This window comes from Gorilla gorilla, chromosome 8 (genome assembly GCF_029281585.2).
Source record: "Gorilla gorilla gorilla isolate KB3781 chromosome 8, NHGRI_mGorGor1-v2.1_pri, whole genome shotgun sequence".
NCBI lineage: Eukaryota > Metazoa > Chordata > Mammalia > Primates > Hominidae > Gorilla > Gorilla gorilla.
In genome coordinates this window covers 115,317,711-115,339,501 of record NC_073232.2, presented here as the reverse complement: position 1 = coordinate 115,339,501, position 21,791 = coordinate 115,317,711, and the positions used below count along the sequence as shown (strand labels likewise).

The 21,791-nt window shown below is 42.1% G+C and overlaps 1 protein-coding gene across 2 annotated transcripts in view; it reads right to left on the bottom strand.

Moving 5' to 3' along the window:
* Positions 1-21,791, bottom strand: part of CNNM2 (cyclin and CBS domain divalent metal cation transport mediator 2) — a 166,799-nt gene that overhangs the window by 22,364 nt on the left and 122,644 nt on the right. For both annotated transcript variants that reach the window (XM_004050029.5, XM_004050030.5), the window contains exons 2-4: positions 12,476-12,619; positions 7,865-8,002; positions 5,369-5,538 (exon numbers count right to left, since the gene is read on the bottom strand). In XM_004050029.5, the coding sequence (XP_004050077.2) occupies positions 5,369-5,538; positions 7,865-8,002; positions 12,476-12,619 (452 nt within the window). The remainder of the gene's footprint in view (positions 1-5,368; positions 5,539-7,864; positions 8,003-12,475; positions 12,620-21,791) is intronic.

Below are 21,791 nucleotides of genomic sequence, written 5' to 3'. Positions count from 1 at the left end.
ATGACCCCCGTTCATAGGGAAAAGTCCCTTTTGAATCCATGTCAGATGCTCTAAAAAAGAGTGTGGATGGGCCGGGCACATGCTTTCCACTTCTTCCATTACTACATAGTGATCCCTCATATTATCATCTCACTTTGATTAGCTAGACGTGAACTGTTTCTACTACTTTATAGTTAATAGATTTGCTATAAATATATTTGCATAGATAGCTTTGTAAAACAATGATTTAGATGGGAGGCTACCAGTTTAGGATATGATTTACTGTACTTTTTCTTTTTTGTCTACCATTCAGTTAAAAATTTGAGGGGATGGGGCATCTGTTTCCTAAAATCAGTAATAGATGCTTAACTTTGTCAACTGTCGGACATCTACTGATATAAATATCATTTTTTTTACTACTTTCCCAATTAATGTGACATATTTTGGTTTTGTTGTTCTTAAACTAGAACTGCATTCCTAAAATAAACCCAGTTCAGTCACAGCCACAAGTCAGTAACCCTGGGTGTGTGTTGCTATCTGCTACCATTTTATTTAGAAATTCTACATCAATGTTAACAAGTGAGATTGGCTTATATTATCAGATTTTAGGATTAGGCCCATATTAGCCTTAAAGAATGCAATTGACTATCATGCCATCTTGTTCTATAATATAGAAATTTTGAGTTTTTTGAAGATTGACTATTTTTTCTAGCAAATCCTTTTATTCTAGCTGCTTTTATGGGGGAGGAGAGAACTTTTTTTTTCCTTTTATCACATCAATTATGCCAATAGAACACTGACTTTGTTCATATTTTCAAAGAGCCAAATCTTGATTGTGTTTGTTGGTTATAAGGCATTTTCAATTTTAAATTATTATTATATATATTTTTTTGAGACAGAGTCTCGCTCTGTTGCCCAGGCTGGAGCAGTGGCGCGATCTCAGCTCACCGCAACCTCCGCCTTCTGGGTTCAAGTGATTCTCATGCCTCAGCTTCCTGAGCAGCTGGGACCACAGGCGCATGCCAACACGTCTAGCTAATTTTTGCATTTTTAGTAGAGACGGGGTTTCACCATGTTGGCCAGGCTGGTCTCAAACTCCTGACCTCAAGTGATCTGCCTGCCTCAGCCTCCCAAAGTGCTGGACAGGTGCAAGCCACCACGCCCGGCCAGTTTATATAACAATCTTTATTAATTTGTTCTTTTTTAGTTTGCTGCTTTGCTCTTTTTCCACATAATTATAGTTCTCTATTTTCTTTTTAAGAACGTAAGGAATAAGATTTCTTAAAACTGACAGACCGCCTCTATGAATACCATTACATTATTTAATAATAGACTTTTATGGTAATACTATATATATTTTATTACATTCTATATGTTTTCTCTAACTCAGTTGCTATTTAGGACTTTTATTTTGCCATTAGCTCTATTTCTAAATTAAATAGTACATGCACATGGTGAGAAATGTAAACTATACAAGGAAGAAGTCAGTCTTCCTTCCACCCTGTTTTCAACCTTTCAAGTTGCCTCCTTAGAGAGACTTTCTGTTACCAGTTTATTGGGTAACCTTCTGAAGATATTTCATGTAGATTTGCATGTTTCTTTTACAAAAAAGAGTACATTATACACTATGTTCTGTGTCTTGAATATAAACCTACATGAGAATGTATCACAATTTTAACATGACTTAGTATTTTTTAATATATGACCTTTTCTTTTTTAAAATTTATCTTATTTTGTTTGGAGATGGGGGTCTCACTCTGTCCCTCAGGCTGGAGTGCAGTGGCACGATCTCGGCTCACTGCAATCTCTGCCTCCCAGGCTCAAGTGATTCTCCCACCTCAGCCTCCTGAGTAGCTGCCACCACTCCTAGCTGATGTTTGTATTTTTGTAAAGACAGGGTTTCACCACATTGCCCAGGCTGGTCTTGAACTCCTGGACTCAAGTGATCTGCCCGCCTCAACCTCCCAAAGTTCTGGGATTACAGGCGTGAGCCACCATGCCCAGCACTTTTATGTATTTTTTATTTCAAATTTTATTTCATTATGATCGATTCAGGTAGTTTCATGAAATTTCTATCTTTTTGTATTTACTAGCAGCATTATGATCGATTCAGGTAGTTTCATGAAATTTCTATCTCTTTGTATTTACTAGCAGGTACACTGTAACATGATAAATGATCAATTTTTATGAGTCACATAGCTTTTTTATTGAGACATGCTCACTCTGTCGCCCAGGCTGGAGTACAGTGGCACAATCACAGCTCACTGCAGCCTCAAACACCTGGGCTTAAGCAATCCTGCCTCAGCCTCCTGAGCAGCTGGGACTGTAGGCACCTGTCACCAAGCCCGGCTAATTTTTAAAAAATTTTTTGTAGAGAAGGGGATCTTGCTCTGTAGCCCAGGCTGATAAACTTCTGGCCTCAAACGATCCTCAAACGATCCTCAAACGATCCTCCTATCTTGACCTCCCAAAGTTCTGGGATTATAGGCATGAGCTACCACACCCAGCCCACATAAGCTTTTTCGAAAGTATATTTCTCTTGATTATGTTCAATTTCCTCCAAATCTGTTAATTCTATTTTACAAGGTATTCAGTTTAAAACTATGACTTTTTTTTTAGTATGCCTGATCTTCTATGATGGTGGAAAAACACTTCCACCAAAATCATGTTCCTATTTCTTACATACGTATTTTGTTAAGTTATTTAAAGCATGTAGAGCCAATAAAGTTTTTTCCATGATTTACTGTGCTTTTAACTGTTTTTATTGCTTCTGAAATGCATTTTGGTGTAAAGATCTACTTTTACAGATAAAACTTGAAGTTTTGGCTTTTTTATGCATATGTAGTGGGAGGTATGTACATGGTAACTTACAAAATACTTTTGTTTACTTAGGTCATTTTCCTTGAATAATTTGGAATTTATCTTATCTAGGGCTTAAACTAAAAAATGATGTGTTTCTATTTACAATTATATTCCTATCAATTACTTAAAGGGTTTTTTCCTGCAGGGAGAGCATCTCACTGGCACTGAGGCCAGGAAGGGAAGGCAGATATTATTGCTTCTTTCTTATTTAGTGCTCTTGAAATGCAGTGGAGGCCAGACGCGGTGGCTCATGCTTGTAATCCCAGTGCTTTGGGAGGCTAAGGCAGGTGGATCACTTGAGGTCAGGAGTTCAAGACCAGCCTGGCCAACAAGGTGAAACCCCATCTTGACTGAAAATACAAAAATTAGCCAGGTGTGGTGGAGGACGCCTGTAGTCCCAACTACTTGGGAGCCTGAGGCAGGAGAATTGCTTAAATTTGGGAAGCAGAGGTTGCGGTGAGCCAAGATCACACCACTGCACTCTAGCCTGGGTGACAGAGCAAGATTCCCTCTCAAAACAAACAAAAAACAAAACAAACAAACTCCACAGTGGATCATGCTCCCTAAAGTGGCATGAACTTCCAATGCTGGCTTAGTGACATATTAGGTAGAATATGCTTTGTAATGATGGCAGCTATGCCAGATTGACTGAGGCAGTGAGGGTGTTTCATTTTGCTCTTCTCTTTGTACCTTAGGTAATTGGCTGTCTGCAAGATCATGGTTTTTCACCAAACATCTCTGTAAGTCCTGTTCATCAAACATACACACTACTTGTAAAACCCCCATGGCATTATCAGCCTAACAGTTCAAAAAACTTGTCACCTTTATATAAGTATTTAACACAAATTGCTATACAAATACAGGTAAATATACATAGATGTCTTATCAAAAATATCTTAAAAGATTTACTTGTAAATGGACAGAGATTATGAAGTCCCTTTTCCATAAGATTTTTAGATCCATGGCTTTCTTATATAGCAATAAAGCATTACTGAATCACAACTTCATAAACACTAACTATATAAAAGTAGACAACTGAAAACCAGAGTTTCTAATATTAACACTAAAATTCACAATGTCAATATTCCAATTCCTCCTGTGACAGTCTTTGATGTATCCAGAGTTTCTCCAGGCTTAAGGAATATTCGCATCTCACTCTTATGAGAAACATGAATGTTTTATTCCCTCACTGCAGTAAATAAACTAAATTCCCAACAGTGCACTCAGAGTTTCAAGCTTATATTATCTCCAAAGAGGAAAGAAAAAAAACAATTGAGGAAAACTAAATTTAGAAGATGAATCAGCGTACTAAATTAGTAAACTTGCAAACAGAAGTTTCTAAGAAGGACTGTAAGAAAGTGACATGTAATCAGCTAACCCTAGGCATTTTCCTACTCCTCACTCCTGCTTCCAAACACCACAATGCTGCCCAAACATGGGGTCACACATGAACACAACACTTTCCCGAGCTTGAATCTACACATTTGATCACATTAGCATTTTATCGACTAATATCCACCTTGGCCTCCATGCCAAGGATACAGCTCTATTAAGTGAAACTGTGATAAAACAAGGCCTCCTGTCAACCCAAGCACCAAAGCCACTCAAAGGAAGTTTAGAATGAATTGACCTTCCCACCTCATCTACTGAATTATGTTACAGTGAGAAGGAACTAGCTACTCTGCTGTAAGAGGCTGTAATTATCCTATCAGTTCCTCTATAAAACAGTTTGGTTGGTAACCAGGAATAAAAACAACAACAAATGGATTATTTTGATGGTGTTAATGGAAGAGATGCTAAGATATCTCTAAGAAGCTGTATAAACTTAAGTCCTCATGAAGGATGGAAAAAAGGATGGAAAAAGGACCAATAACCCATGACACTTAAATTTCAAACACCCACTGAGATTCAGACATGTACTGGTAAACTCTCCCGCAGTCTTCAAAAAATACTAACAATTGAATTCACCATTTTCATCTGACTCAGTAATCACTAGGTGCATCCCCCAACTTTTTTTTTTTTTTTTTTGAGACGGGGTTTTGCTCTGTCATCCAGGCTGGAGTGCAGTGGTGCAAACATGGCAACCTCCTGGGCTCAAGCAATCCCCGCCCCGCCCCGTCTTAGCCTCCCAAGTAGCTGGGACCACAGGTGCATGCCACCACATCCAGCTCATTTTTAAATTTTTTGTAGAGATGGTGGTCTCGCCATGTTGCCCAGGCTGGTCTTGAACTTCTGGCCTCAAGCAATCCTCCCACCTTGGCCTCTCAAAGTGGTGGAATGACAGGTATGTGCCACTGCACCCAGCCTACTAAGCACCTTTTAGTATTGAAAATTAAAGTAACTATTGGCATTGCTTTATATTAGAATTACTTTACAGATATGAAAACAGGAAGATAAAATTCTCCCATGTCTAAGGCTACCCCCTATAGAAAGGTTCAGTATGTACACGGTGACACCCATTCACTTACACCAAACTGAAAGATGGATACTCAGTGAGAGCAAACCACTACTGAATAATTCTTCTGACCTGCAGAATGAGAACGAAGTAGTCTACTGGCTTGTTGCGCTGGTAGAGGTAGTATTCGGGGGCTTTCTTGTTCTTCTCATCATATTTCAGTTCCTGGATGACATTGGGGTGCTTTAGCAGCCTTAGAAGGATCTTCTCTGACATCTGGGATGGGCTAAATGCTTCTACTTCTATAGATATAAACACAACTTGATATTACATTTCAAACAGAGAGAGAAAAATTATACTATTAATAGTAATTGAAGTGTTTAGATAAGAATACTTGGAATCAAAGTGATAGCATTTGAATGGACGAGGCTTCCGTTTGGTGATCCACTGGGGACAGATTACCTGGGAGAAATTAGAAAGTGCTGAATTCTCACATTTGTTCCTTTTACTTCTTTCCTTTTCAACCCATCATTGACTTCAGTCCTCATAAAAGTACACTAATTTGACTGACAGAAACGATAATCAACCGCAAGCGGGTTCCTTGAGTGTGGGGGATGCCCCTCAACAAGCCATAACAGCCTGACTGTCGACCAACAGCCAAAGGAAGAAGCCAAGGTCAGGAGCATCAGGTGCGGTTAGTGCCAGTGCACACACACAGGTGCCCCACGTCTCCCTCTCCCACTCAACTACCCCAAGGAATGTGGGGAACAAAGAGGGTCGAGACTGGAAATAAGAGCAGGGCATGTGCACACATCAACATGCTAATTTAAAAAAAAAGTAATGTTCAAAAGTGTTTACAAAGACAGCAATTTTATTTTAAATAACAAAAACAAAAATTACTGACTGAAGGGTGCTATCCTACAACTGGACTCTATGATATCTCAGAAGCAGAGTAGGAGATTTAGTTTTAGTTTTCTTTTTTTTAATTTAAATTTTTTTTTTTTTTTGAGAAGGAGTCTCACTCTGTCACCCAGGCTGGAGTGCAGTGACGCAATCTCGGCTCACTGCAACCGCCACCTCCCGGGTTCAAGTGATTCTTCTGCCTCAGCCTCCCGAGTAACTGGGATTACAGGCGCCCACCACCATGCCTGGCTAATTTTTGTATTTTTAGTGGAGATAGAGTTTCATCATGTTGGCCAGACTGGTCTCAAGCAATCAGCCTGCCTTGGCCTCCCCAAGAGCTGAGATTACAGGCAATGAGCCACCATGCCCGGCCTAGATGTTTAGTTTTAATTTGTGGTTCTTAAATGATGAGGAACAGTATTATCAAAATTAGAAAAAGAATAATAAGTGAAAGACATCGTCTGTTCTTTTATTGTCTAATTATGTATTTATGAAAGCTGTAAGTTCTGTATTAACTTGTGACTTTTTTGTAATAAGATAATTACAGGAATTTTAGAAAATACAGAAAAAGAAAGAAGAAAGAAAAACGTATATATAGGCCAACCACTCAGATTACCATTCTGAGCAATCAAGTGAGCATTTCTTTCCAGTGCCATGCCCAGGCACGTGTGCTCGTGTATACATGTGTGTACACACAAAAACACAACTCTAATCTTAATGTACACATAGTTTTAGATTCTGTTTCTCCCCACTTCATATTAACCTATATTTTCTGATGTGATAAATATAATATTGTGAGCATTTCCATGTGTCTGAGAACACAACCTTAAAGAGTTAAACAGCATTCCACCACGTGGTTGCGGCTAGCCTTCTTTTAAACATGGTTTAAGTTTACTGCATGCAGATGAAAGGCACTGGCTGCCTATCAGGGACACCGATGTCTTCTAAAGCCACTGGATGCTTTAGACTTTCTCACACTTCCCCTGGCCACCAGAGCTCAACCCTGGAGAGCATCTGGGGATGGGAGAAGGGTTGGTCAGTATCTTAAGTCCATTCAACCTTGACCTCTCTGGAGCAGTCAGTGCCGGCTGGGTTGGTGGTTTAAACAACATGAACACTTGCCTCCTGAAATGGACTCGAGTTAATCTGATCTGAGGAGGCCATCAAGAAATCCATATCAAAGTTCTTAGAATTTGATTTCATTAAAATCATAAAAGATAAAGATTTAATTGTGAAAACCTAGTTTTCTTCTTTGCAAATCACAGCCCCTGTGTTACCACTGATGTCCAACTGTGCTTCCAGGACAAGCTGAAGAGAGATTGGACTCAACTGTCCATCAAACAAGCTGGTGCCAGGCTGGCACCATCAGCCCGCTCCGCCAGCTGGCTCTCCCACGGACCTAGCTGGAAGGAGATGGCCTGGCCTACTGTACACATGCAGTGTGGCACTAACATTCATCCTTACCTTTCAGACCAATTTTAAGTTACTGGTCCACCCCTGGTAAATGTCTCAGAGGGTTCATGCCGACACTGAACATAGGAGAGGAGAGAATTTAAAAAGAAAAAAACAAAACAAAACAAAAAAACAAAAAAAACAAAACACAAAAGTGGCATTACTTATCACCCCATTTCCCAGTGTCCACCCCCAACCCACCCCAGTCAGTGGTGGGTGAGAAACACGCTTCAGGGTTGGTAGAGATCTCAAACTGTGATAAGCTGCACTTGCCTGTTGCTAGGAAACGGTGCATGGCCAGGAGGAGCTGTGGTGATATTTTAACCTTCATCTCACTGTCTGTCTGCTTAAAGGCAGAAAAATCTTGCTTTCGTTCCCGGTGAGCCACTTTCTTTTTCGTTCTGTTGTCAGCTAAGGGAGGAATGAAAAGAGAGAAAAAAAAAGAAATGCATCCCATGAGATGAGGGCTCTTTTTGAATGAAAAAGACAAAATATATTGGAAGAGCTGGACTGTATTTCCAGACACAGGCGCTCTCTGCACAGATGCCACAGGGAAGGAGGGAGGGAGAGCCAGATCCTCATCAAATCAGCACGGCGGCCTGGGCACCACGCAGTCCGCAGCGAGTGACTGCAGGCAGCCTGATTAGTGAATGTACTTCAGGAAGGTCTGTAGAGGGCCCTTGTGAGCACAGCATCAGGCAAATGCTGACAGAGCCTCTCACAAGACCCACAGAAGCACACAGCAACAGGGCGCACAGCCTGGAGTGCACAGTCCACTGTTGCTCAATGTCACCATCCTCCAGCAAAGGACCACCACTGTGTACACACAAGGGAGGAATGTCCCTGCCTGTAAGAGGCCCCTTCCCTCTGCTGAAAGACAACACACAAACAAAACCCCCTTAAGAAACAAACATGAATGCTTTCGCAGAGCAGTGTTTTAATAATATGTTTGCTTCACTGCTACTCCAGACCATGAGATCCTCAAGGTCAAGCAGATACGAATGGGATCCGGACAGAGGTCTGCGAACTTCCTCTGAAAAGGGCCAGAGAGTCAATATTTTAGGCTATGTGGGTCTACATACTCTCCACACTGCTGTTTAGAAAAATGAAGGAGCATGGCTGTTTTCCAATCAAACTTTCTTTATGAACACTGCAATTTGAATTGCATATAATTTTTGCATGTCACAAAGTAACTGTTCTTCTTTTGGTTTCTTTTCTTTTCTTGAGATAAGCTCTTGCTCTATTGCCCAGGCTGGAGTAAAGCAGCACAATCGCAGCTCACTGCAGCCTCAACTCCAAGGCTCAAGTGATCCTCTCACCTCTGCCTCCCAAGTAGCTGGGACTGCAGGTGTGTGCCACCACGCCCAGCTAATTTTAAAATTTTTTTGTAGAGACAGAGTCTCACTATGTTACCCAGGCTGGTATTGAACTCCTGGGCTCAAGCAATCCTCCTGCCTCAGCCTCCCAAAGTGCTGGGATTACAGACATGAGCCACCATGCTTAGCCATTTTGCAACAATTTTAAGATATGAAAAGACACTCTTAGCTTGCAGGTCACCAGAAGTAGAGTGCAGGCACTCATGGGCTTTGGTTTACCAGCTCCTGACCTGGAAGGTACCTTCTGCAAAACCATCTTTCAAGTATTTTTCTGGACAAATTAATGATCAAGAAAAAACGAGCTTAAAGACAAGACCCCAATTGCTTGCTCCTTCCCAAGGACTGAGTCACTGCATTATTGTTTCTTGCATAAAGCAAAACAGATTGATTACTAGGCTTTTCCTGAGAAGGCGACTGCAACTTCCACTTTTTGTCTGTCTCAATTCTTTTGAGAACCAGACAGTAAAAATCAATACAGAATTTAAAAATAATTTTCTAATGGCAACAGCTGTCACTCCCAATCTCTATCCAGATCAAGAATATACCTGAAATCGGCCAGGCACGGTGACGCCTATAATCCCAGCACTTTGGAAGGCCAAGGCAGGTGGATCACTTGAGGTCAGGAGTTCAAGACCAGCCTGACCAACATGGTGAAACCTTGTCTCTACTAAAAATACAAAAAGTAGCCAGGTGTGATGGCGGGTGCCTGTAATCCCAGCTACTCAGGAGGCTGAGGCAGGAGACTCAGTTGAACCCAGGAGGCGGAGGTTGCAGTGAGGTGAGATCATGCCACTGCACTCCAGCCTGGGCAATATAGCAAGACTTAGTCTAAAAAAAAAAGAAAAAACCTGAAACCACAAGTCCAGCATCTTGAGCCAGTAACATCAGGCAACACTTCTGTATGAGATCAGTCCAATCAAGGCTTAAGAGAAGTTAAACTAACATTTGTATAAAACTGAAGTGCAAACATAGGATCTCCTAAATGGTAAATCGCCTTCCTAATGGTAAGTACTACCCCTGGGCAAACAGAAATACAGAGACACACTCGGTTTGGGTTTTTTTTGTTTTTTTTGTTTTTTTTGAGACGGATTCTCGCTCTGTCGCCAGGCTGGAGTGCAGTGGTGCGATCTCTGCTCACTGCAACCTCTGCCTCCTGGGTTCAAGTGATTCTCCTGCCTCAGCCTCCCGAGCAGCTGGGACTACAGGCGCACACCACCACACCCAGCTAATTTTTGTATTTTTTTTTTAGTAGAGTCAGGGTTTCACCATGTTGACCAGGATGGTCTCCATCTCTTGACCTCATGATCCGCCTGCCTTGCCCTCCCAAAGTGCTGGGATTACAGGCATGAGCCACCACGCCCAGCCACAGCTGGTTTTTAAACAGTCATTTGTGAGGAAGGATGAAAAGAACGTAAACATACAAATAATATTCTCTGAGACCTCTGACGACCCTCCAAGTGAGGAAAGGATAAAACAGATGTGGGAAAGGGTGTTTTTTAAGAATGCTATTCAGATGTGAGGATAAAACAGGATACGTTTTCAGAAAATAGTCGTTAGTTAAGTGTAAAATTTTTTCTTTTGTGGGTACAGGGAAGACTTTCTCAGTTTTATTTATTTATTTTGAGAGAGTCTCACTCTGTTGCCTAGGCTGGAGTGCAGTGGTGTAATCTCGGCTCACTGCAACCTCCACCTCCTGGGTTCAAGCGATTATCCTGCCTCAGCTTCCTGAGTAGCTGGGATCACAGGTGCGTGCCACCATGCCCAGCTAATTTTTATATTTTTGTAGAGAAGGTGTTTCGCCATGTTGGTCAGGCTGGTCTCTAACTCCCGAACTCAAGTGATCCACCCGCCTCGGCCTCCCAAAGTGCTGGGATTACAGGGGTGAGCCACCATGCCCAGTGACTTTCTCAGTTATTATTATCATTTTTTGGAGAGAGAGTCTTGCTCTGTCACCAGGCTGGAGTGCAGTGACGCAATCTCAGCTCACTGCAACCTCCGCCTCCCAGGTTCAAGTGATTCTCCTGCCTCAGCCTCCCAAGTAGCTGAGACTACAGGCATGTGCCACCACGCCCAGCTAATTTTTGTATTTTTAGTAGAGACGGGGTTTCACCATGTTGGCCAGGATGGTCTTGATCTCTTGACTTTGTGATCTACCCACCTCGGCCTCCCAAACTTTCTCAATTTTAAAATGTGGGATGTTTCCTTCTAGCAGGACTGAATAAAAAGCACCCTGCTTTGAGCAAGGCAGACTTTATCCTGAATGACCAGCTTGTTGGGAAGCTCAGACAGTCCATTTCCCCTCCGCCAAGCCATGCTTTAAAATCAGGCAGCATACACAGAGCCCAGATGCTCTTTCTCTATCCCACCCCTGGGACCCCCAAACATCTCAGGCCTGGACCATCTCTGGCTTTATGGAACCCTTGAGCACTGCTAAGGGTGCGGCCAAAGAAGATTTAAGCTATACAGTCCAGCAATCATATTTTACACTTTAATGAGACAGGACTCAGTTCAACACTCAGTTCAGGATCAAGTCTACACCTGGGCAAATAAGGTATCCATACTTACCTCACCCTGCCCTGATCCAAGCCACTCCCCACTTTCACCTTCCCCAAAAGAGAAAGCAGAGAAGCAGAGAACAGGAAAAACACATTCTTACTGTGTACCCTACCCTATCCTGCTTCCCACACCCCCGACCCACTGCCCCAGCAAGCTACACTTGCAAATCTCACCTCCATCCCTGACCCAAGGGTTCTGGAACAAGGAAGTATAAACAGTTGTCATCTATCAGTTTAACAAATCCCATTCACTTTTTTTTTTTTTTTTGAGGCGGACTCTCACTCTGTTAACCAGGCTGGAGTACAGTGGCACAATCTTGGCTCACTGCAACCTCTGTCTCCTGGGTTCAAGTGATTCTCCTGCTTTAGCCTCCAGAGTAGCTGGAATTACAGGCATGCACCACTACCACTACGCCCAGCTAATTTTGTATCTTTAGTAAAGACAAGGTTTCACCATGTCGGCCAGGCTAGTCTCGAACTCCTGACCTCAGGTGATTCACCTGCCTTGGCCTCCTAAAGTGCTAGGATTACACACGTGAGCCACCGTGCCCGGCCTCCCATTCACTTTAAAGAGTACTTGAGTTATGAAAGTACAAACAGAAGTTTATCTGAAAACAATATACCTAGTTGTACAAAATGAAATTTTAGTAGAGATTTTTTTACATATGTAAAATAAAATTTAAAACCAACAGCAGTTTTCTGTTTAGGGCAAGTAATGCCCTCATCAGCGGTTAGAAGCAGCTGGCTGTTCAGAAGAACGCTGTCGCTTGACATTACAGGGTCTGCTCCTTCTGATAAAAGGACTGGAATATACCAACAGGTTGTGCACGGCCTACACACATCGTGTGCCATTATAAACAGAGGCAGCAACTGGAGAAACGTCAGAAGACTCACAAACAGCACAACAAAAAAAGCAAAGGTTTTGGGAAATACACTCAGACAATGCTACTTACTGTATAAATCTGTTTCATCAAGAATCTCAGATTTGATGATTTCTTCAATCACATCTTCTAAGGTGACAATTCCCAGAACTTCATAAAATGGATCCCCTTCTCCCTCATTGTTTACCCGCTGCACGATAGCCAGGTGAGATTTACCTTTAGAGAAAAGAAAAAATTTAGGAAGTGACTTTCTGAATTTTCTGAATGACATGTTATATGTGATATGGTAAAAACACCAGCAAACACAGGTGTCGAATTATCAAAATCTCTGTTTCAGCATTTTAAAATGGTACTGAGACATCACAAACAAATGGAAGAACTTCAAGAGCCATTAAAAGGCAGAAAGTTATGCCAGAAGAGCGTCACCCTCCACATACATTGCACTGCACCATTGTTCTCTGCTTCCTAATGGTAATGTCTCTTGGTGCGTAACCTTTCAGCAACTGCCACCTAAAGAGAGTGGTTCTCAAAGTGTGGTCCATGGTGCCCTAGGGATTCCCAAGACCCTTATAGGAGGTCCATGAGGCCCAACTATTTTCATAAGAATACTAAGATGCTATTGGCTGTTTTCACTGTGTTGAAATTTGAACTGATGGTGAAAAGGCACCTTAGCACAGATGAACGTAGTGGGTGCAAACTGCACTTAGTGAACACTGTTCTCTGTCACAACACACATGCAGTAAAGGGAAGGAAGTAGCTTCTCTTAAGAATGTACTTGGCTGGGAGCGATGGCTCACTCTTGTAATCCAAGAGCTTTGGGAGGCCCAGGCGGGAAGACCACTTGAGCCCAGGGGTTCACGATCAGCCTAGGCAACACAGTGAGATCCTCTCTCTACAAAAAAAAACAGAAAAAGTAGCTGGACATGCAGGCCCACAGTCCCAGCTTCCTGGGAGGCTGAGGTGGGAGGATCCAGGAGTTCGAGGCTGCAGTGAGCTATGATCGAGCCACTGCACTCCAGCCTAGGCGACAGAGTAAGACACTGTCTTAAAAAAAAGTCCTTGCTGAAGCAGTAAACATTAATTTCATTAAATCCTGACCCGAGTACATGTCTTTTGGTAATCTGTATGACAACATGGGAATTGTCATAAAACACTTCTGTTGAATTCTGAAGTATGGCAGCCGTCCTGAGGAAAGACTCTTGTGATTGACTTGCAAGTTGGACTGGCCACTTTCATTGTTGAATGTTTTTACTTCAAAGACGACTACTAGACAAACTATGGTTATATAGACTTGGGTATCTGTCAGGCATTTTCTCAAAAATGAACCTGTCACATCAAGGAAAACAATAGGCAGTGTGGACTGCCAGTGATAAAATTTGAGCTTTCAACAGAAAGTTAAAATTTTAGCTGGGTGCGGTGGCTCACGCCTGTAATCCCAGCGTTTTGGGAGGCTGAGGCGGGTGGATCACCTGAGGTCAGGAGTTTGAGACCAGCCTGGCCAACATGGCAAAACCCCATCTCTACTAAAAATACAAAAACTAGCTGGATGTGGTGGTGTGTGCCTGTGATTCCAGCTACTCAGGAGGCTGAGGTGGGAGAATCACTTGAATCTGGGAGGTGGAGGTTGCAGTGAGCCGAGATTGTGCCACTGCACTCCAGGCCTGGGCAAAAGAGTGAGACTCCCACTCAAAAAAAAAAAAAAAATGCTGAGCACAGTGGCTCACATTTGTAATCCCAGCCCTTTGGGAGGCGGATCACTTGAAGTCAGGAGTTCAAGACCAACCTGGCCAATACGGTGAAACCCTGTCTCTACTAAAAATACAAAATAAATTAGCCAGGTGTGGTGGCGCACGCCTGTAATCCCAGCTACTCAGGAGGCTGAGGCAGGAGAATGGCTTGAACCCAGGAGGTGGAGGTTGCAGTGAGCCAAGATCGTGCCATTACACTCCAGCCTGGGCAACAAGTGAGACTCTGTCTCAACAAAAAAGAAGAAAAAGAAAAGAAAATTAAAATTTTGGGAGACTTGTAGCCACAAGCGTAACAGCTTCTCAACAATTAAAGACTTTTCTGATGAGATTGCTGGTGATATTAACAAATGATTGTTAAAAATATTGAATATTGCAATCTGTCAACATTTTGAAGATCTGTATAACTCAGTGAACCAATATTTTCCAAGTGACTATGGCAATGTTACAAAATCATGCAAGAGTACACAATCCATTTGGAGTATAAGACAGAACAACAGATTTTTAAAAATTCTTACTTTGGAATAATTTTAGATTTACAGAAAAGTTGCAAATAGAGTACAGAGAGTTCCTATAAACCCTTCACCTGGTTTCCCCCATTGTTAACATCTTACACTACCATGATATATTTGTCAAAACTAAAAAATTGGCATTGGTACATTACTATTAAGTAAACTCCAGACTTTATTTGGATTTCGCTGATTATTTCTACAACATCCTCTTTGTTTTGTTGTCTGGTTCAGGGCACCATACCACATTTAGTTGTCATGTCTCTTTAGTCTCCTCTGGTCTGTGACAGTTTTTCGGTCTTTGCTTTTTATGACATTGACAATATTGAAGGGTACTGGTCAGGCCTCCTGCAGAATGTCCCCCGATTTGAGCTTGTCTGATGTTTCACCCATGAGTATACTGGGTTATAGGTTTTCTAGTTACATCAGTGGTTATATGACATCACTGCTGACATTCACCTTTTTCATCACTTAGTTAAGGCTGTGTTTCCCAGGTTTCTCCATTGGAAAGTTACTCATTTTTCCCTTTCCTTAATTCTATTATTTGAAAACAAGTCACTAAGTCTAGCCCACCCATACAAGGGTGGGACTTAAGCTCTGCTTCCTGGAATATGGGAGTATCTACATATATTATTTGGAAGGGGGAGTACCTGCATATATTATTCAGTATTCTTCTGTAAAGAAGACTTCAGACCAAACAAAGTTAATGTAAGAGTCCAAAGGTCTACTGGTATGGTTTCAGATTCTACATTACAACTAACCTTTAAGAAATTACTATGTATGGAGTTTTGACGTAATATCAAAGGAGAATACCCATCACTGTCCAAAAAAGCTGATACTCCTCCCTTTTCCAAATACATACCTGTGTGAGGCCAGATTCTCCTGATATACTTCAACTAACACAGTATACTGCACAGACTGAATGCACAAGACTGAACCCAGCTGCCTTCCTTTTAGCTTGATTAGACATGCAAAAAGTAAAACAATGGCACTCTTCTACTTTTTGTTTTAGAAAATATTTTTATTAATAACACTATATTAGCATGCAATGGATTGTCCTTTAAATCAACCAATGTTTTGAAGGTCTCTGTTTTAATTCAAATACAGTAAATATCAAAAGATAGAACCCACATAAATAAAAGGATCCTCAATCATTTTTAAGAGTTTCAAGGGGTCCTGAGACCAAAAAAAGTTTAACCCATTTATGTCACAGGTTGCAAGTTTTTGTGAAAAATCAGACCTTGGTGATGACCTTGAGCAGTAGAATATAAATAACTCCCACAAGCTTAGCGTTCCAATAATGGAACACTAAGCATAAATAGGTTAAAGACTGCTGCTTTGGGGGATGGATTGCTTGAGACCAGGTTGGCAAGGGAAGAACATGAGTCGAACAGTTCTGGATTTGAACTCCAGCAGGCCACTCATTAGCCATTACTAGCAGAAGACCATGACCAAACATAACTTTTCTGAGCTTCAGTCTCCTTATCTTTAAAGCCAGCCTCATAATTGCTACTGCAATAGGATTGTTGTGAAAATCAGAGATAATGCTGGTACCCAGCAAAGACACTGCCTGGAATCGGCTGGGTGATCACTAAGTGGTAATGCTCGTTATTTTATTAATGTTTTTCCTAAATTCTAAGGCACCATCAACTTATTACCAGCTTAGAGGGAAAAAACCCCACTATATTATTAAATGTACACAGTGATTAGAAGATGCACCTCAGGCAGGGCACAATGGCTCACGCCTGTAATCCCAGCATCTTGGGAGGCCAAGGCAGGAGGATCGCTTGAGGCCAGGAGTTTGGGACCAGCCTGGGCAACATAGTAAGAACTCATTTCTATAAAAAAATAAAATAAAAAGTAAAAAAGATGCATTTCAATCTCAAAGATCTTTTAAAATAGTAACAGCATCTCTCAAACAACAATATTGGTTTTCCCAATCCAAAGCATGCGAAGTATCTAAAACATATCCATAAATGAAGCCAAAGTAGGCATTATCTGGAAACTTCCTAATCAGCTAATTTTTGTATAATTTTTGTTTAATGACAGGGTGTTTTCTTGGTGGCGGTGACGGGGGGTGGGGTGCAAGAGCTTTAAATAAAGTTTAGTTAACACTTTAAGTTGGGTAAGTTCACCCAGATACAACCAGCCACATTAAAAATATTCTGAGGGCTGCATCTGATCAAGCTCCCAGCACTTACGCAGACACTGGCTCTGGTCCTGCGGATCTGTTGGCCCTTTCTTAACTTGGCAGTCTAAGTCAGCTTCTGCTCTGCCTCAGACCCCCTTCTAGGCAGCCGTGTCTACAAGCCTAGAAGTTTAGATCGTTAGACAATTAGGCGTCCTACAATTTTCATCCCTAGCATGCTCACGCTCAAAGAATGAAAATATTTTGAGCAGAGGAGACGAGGAGGGAAACTTATCAGCAATGGATATAAACACTGCATCAGGTCAAGTCAATTCTCATCTCATCCACTTGATCCGGTAGGTTTCTCACATCTGCTTTCCCAAGGACCCAACATAAGCAGTTAAAAATTCTTGGTGAATGCTGTCTGTCGAAAGTTAAATTCTTTTGCTATTCCCAGCTTGTGATCATTTAAAAGGAATTTTCCAAAGCAAGGTCTAATATTAGACTCAAAATGAAGTTTCCATTCCACTGAGGCGCTATTCTCACCAAAGTAACTACCGTATAATCAGATTGTCTTGGAGCAACTCGTTTAAATGCAGATGGACATACTTGAAATACCAGCTCAATAGCACCGACAGATTTGGCTGGAAAGGGCCTTACTCTAGGAGAAATTATTCCTGTGAATTAGGCTTCTTAGACTGAAAATTAAGTTTTCCTCCAAGTTCACTTGTTTCAAGGCTGAAACTTCTGCATCTGCCCCAGGGCCACATTCTTTTAACTTTGGAATTCCTGGTGAGAAGTCCTGTTTTCTGAAACTTCTTCCCTGTGCACAGTACAAAGGAAAAACAATGACACCTCTCTCCTTCACTCAGGCTTTTGGAGAACAGTGATTCCATGCACCTTCCCACTTAACCATTCACTGCAGGGACTTTAGTCCTTGTCAAGGGATAAATCAAAAAGAAAATGTTAACAACTTTTTTTTTTTTTTCTGAGACAGGGTCTCACTCTCTGGCTGGAGTGCAGTGGCATGATCGTAGCTCACTGCAGCCTTGAACTCCTTGGCTCAAGTGATCCTCCCACCTCAGCCTCCTGAGTAGCTAGGACTATAGGCGTGCACCACCATGCCCAACTGTTTTTTAAATTTTTTGTTGAGACAGGGTCTCACTATATTGCTCAGGCTGGTCTGGAACTCCTGGCCTCAAGTGATCCACATGGGCCTCCCAAATAAACAACTTTTCAATACATAAATTTTCAAAACCGAGCTCAAAAAGGACCTTTCTTAACCTGAGCATTGGAAAAATTAAGTCAGGACTGAAAGCAGAAAAGTGACTCTGGGAAAACGAATAGAAGAATAAACCCAAAACTTAAAAAGATGATAAACTGATGGATTCTTAACTTCCAACGAGAAGAATGAAAATATAGCAGTCAACAAAATATTTAATCACAGATATTAAACACTAAAACTTTTAAATATGCATAGACTAAATAAACTTTATAAACTGCATATAGATCAAATAAAGCATAAATTGTTGTCATGATCAGGGCTTGGGAGAGCGCCCTTTCTTGCGAGCTGTAAGAGATCTTGCTGTACACCAGGCAGTTTGAACTGTTCTGGTATTTAAATTCCTAGCCCTTCTCCTCCTTTTCTGGTCCTAAGGGAATCTAAACAGGCCTGTTTTCAGAGTACAGGGTTTTACAAATACATCTCTCCTCAAATTCAGAATCCTAAGCAAGCTATTATGAACAGCCTAGATTGCCCATCTTTCTATAACCACTAGTGCTCAGGGCAGGGCAGCAGCACAGGTGAAATTACAAAAACCATGTCTGCACTGGGAGATGGACTAAGCAACTAAAATAATCTATACAAGGTAGAATTGGGATCAAATTTCTACCTCTGCCTGCTTCCACTGCTCCACAAATTAAAGTTTATTATTTGCATATTCTCTCTGAATTGGTAAACCAGCCCAGAATGGTAGTGGATTACCACATTTGCATCTTTTAACCTTACCATACTTCTAGGCTCAAATTTTAAATGACAGATACCATTTGTATTTTGATGGTAATAACTGTTTTTATTATGATTAAGCCAACAAGGACACCTGTAACGGCCAGATGAAAATATGGACTTGTTTGCTATCAGACAATGTTGATGTCAATGAAGTGAAATGGGACTAGGCAGACATTAAGGAAGAAAGTCGATGGAATGGATGTAGTGGAAGGGAATTAGGAACAACATGATATAGCTGTGCTAATAAAAAGTGACACAGAGTAGTCAAGAAGACCCAATAATGCAAGCACAAGGCAAACTGAGCCTGTGGGGTCCTAAAATGCCACTCAAACAGCAGGAAGAAAACAGAGACCCCCGTCATGAGAAACTCAAGCCAAACATCTTACATTCGCCATGACATCTGCGTTGCACAACTCCAGGGGGCACCGTTAGCACAGAATGCAATGCTTCATGTTTCCCTGAAGTTGTGAGATGCTGCAGCCTCCTTACTAACCAAGGAGATGGCAAATGAAACATCTGATATGCTTTTGTTTTTAAATTTCTGATCTACTAACATAAAATTATAATAATTCAATAAATAGGAATCAATAAAATTCCAAAAAGGGAGTTCTATAGAACTAGTGATAAAAGAAGCAAAAGCTCTCCAAGTCTAAATTTAGGTCACACGTCACTAACAAAAAATGACATGATCTTTTAATGGCTACACTTAAGATCTCCAGAGGAAGCCAATTTGCATATTGGCAGTCAAGGAAGTCAATACACTTTAAATATAATTACAATTGGATTTAGTCAGATTTACAAGTGAACAAACTGATCAAGTGAGAGAATGTATATGAACATAATATATAAGCCATAAAATCCGGGCTATGAATGAACTATGAACAATGAACTATAGTCGCACAAATTCATTTGTTTGTTCCATAAATATCTGCTGACTGCCTACTATGTGCCAGGCCCATACCACTAGGACCAAAATACAAGCACTGGCTCTCAAGAGGCATTCGAGCGGGGGAGATGGACACTAGGGAAGCAGACTCTGGGAAAACTAATAGAAGAATAAACCTTGAAGTGAAAAGGCATGTCAGGTCGTGTTCAAGTGCTGTGGAGAACATAACAGTAGGGGCGGGATGACATTTAACACAGGATGGCCAGGGAAAGGCCTGGCAGCAGGTGGGAGGAGAACAGCCCAGGGAAAGGGCTGAGGCGGGGAAACCCAATCGGGAAGTTACCAGTAAGCCAAGCCAGGGAGGATGGTGGCTTGGGCCCAGGAGCAATGGTGCAGGTGATGAGAAGTACCTGCATTCTGAATAGACAGTGTTTTAGAAAGAGCCAGCAGGATTTGCTGATGGACTGGATAGCGGGTGGAGGAGAATGAGAGAGTCAGGCTGACTTGCTTTTTGGCCTCAGCAATGAGAGGAACAGAGCTGCCGCTCCCAGTGGAGGACAGTGCATGGCATCAGTCTAGAAGGCAGAAGTCAGCTCGGTTTTGGACAAATTTGACATCCTAGTAGAAATGTCAGATAGATACATGAGTCCAGAATTCAAGAGAGAGAGATACAGAGGTAAGCTACAGATAAAAACTGAGCAAGTACAGATGGTAGCAGAGCCAGAAACCCACTGAGATCACCTAGGCCGTGGATGGCGAAAAGAGCCAGCGCTAAGCATGGGGGTGCCCGAGTTTCCTGGGTCAGGAGGCTGAGATAGAACCAAAGAGAGACTTGAGAAAGAGTGGCCAGCAGGAAGGGGAGGGGGGAATAAAGGGAATGGGTGTTTTGGAAGCCACATTAAAAAACAAAAACTGTCCCAAAGAGCAGAGAGCAGTCAAAAGTATCAAATGCAGCTGAAAGGTCATGAAAGGTGATTTTGGTGACAGAAGATGCTGGAGATAAAGACTGTGGTGGAGGAAGGGCCTGAGGGCCACAGTGTAAGTGACATGCTGAAGACCCTAGAGTCTGGCCAGTGTGCTTTCCCCTCGAGCCCTTTCTGCTTCTAACACGGAGGCCCGAACTGGCCTGCTTCTGCCAAGTAGCCTTGACCACAGAGAAAAGGCCTGTCATTAGGACAGTTTGGCTGTCCTCTTCAAAATAACACCTCCCTCTTTGAGTCCCTAGATCTGAACATGACACCATTAGATTTCCAATCACCCAGGCTTTAAAACTCTGAAATCTTTGTCTTTTCTCTTTTTCTTCCTTTTCAATGAAGAATGAATGAATGAATAGGTACACACACACAGCTGCATAAGTTTCACAGCTCAGTGAAACCTGACATTTGTGTATACCTGGAAAACTACCACCGGGAAGAGCTGGTGGGAGTCAGGGTGTTGACAACAGCTACAGGGGTGGGTTAGGCGGAAGATGGGGCTGGAGACAGGAACGGGGAATAGGTAATGTGGTGATAAGAGAAGGGGCTAAGTAGGTTCAGCAGACTTCAGGCTCCAAGGCGAACACCCTCCATGTGGCCCCTTCAGTAGGGCTCCCTTTCCTGCCCCTTCCCTTTGTTGACAGCAGGCCCCTTAAGCATAGACAGATCACATGCTGGTCCAGCAACAGGGCATGTCATGATAACTGGGGGACAGCACAACTTCAGAATAAGAGAAGCAATTCTCCTCCCGTATTTAGCTATATCTGGAATCTTAGTTCAGGTCTGGGTCTTGTATTTTACAAGAGGCAAACTGAGGGGAAATGCTGTACGATATACAAACTATGTCACGGGAGGAACAATTACATAAGCCAGAGACGTTTAGATGGAAGAGACATCTGGGCAGGGATGAGGTTGACAGCAGCCTTCAAATATCTGAAATCAGTCAGCTCCATGCCTCCTCACCCCACAGCTTGTTATCTGCACACCTGTAGCTCAGTGTGCTACAACATGGTCTCCCTGATTAGGCCATCAGCTCCAGATCAACTCCGGATCCACCTTTGTGTCAGCCCCTGCCGAGTCTAGCCAACGGCCAACACTCCTGTTTCTTCTCTACTCCTCCATTCACAAAGGAAGACTT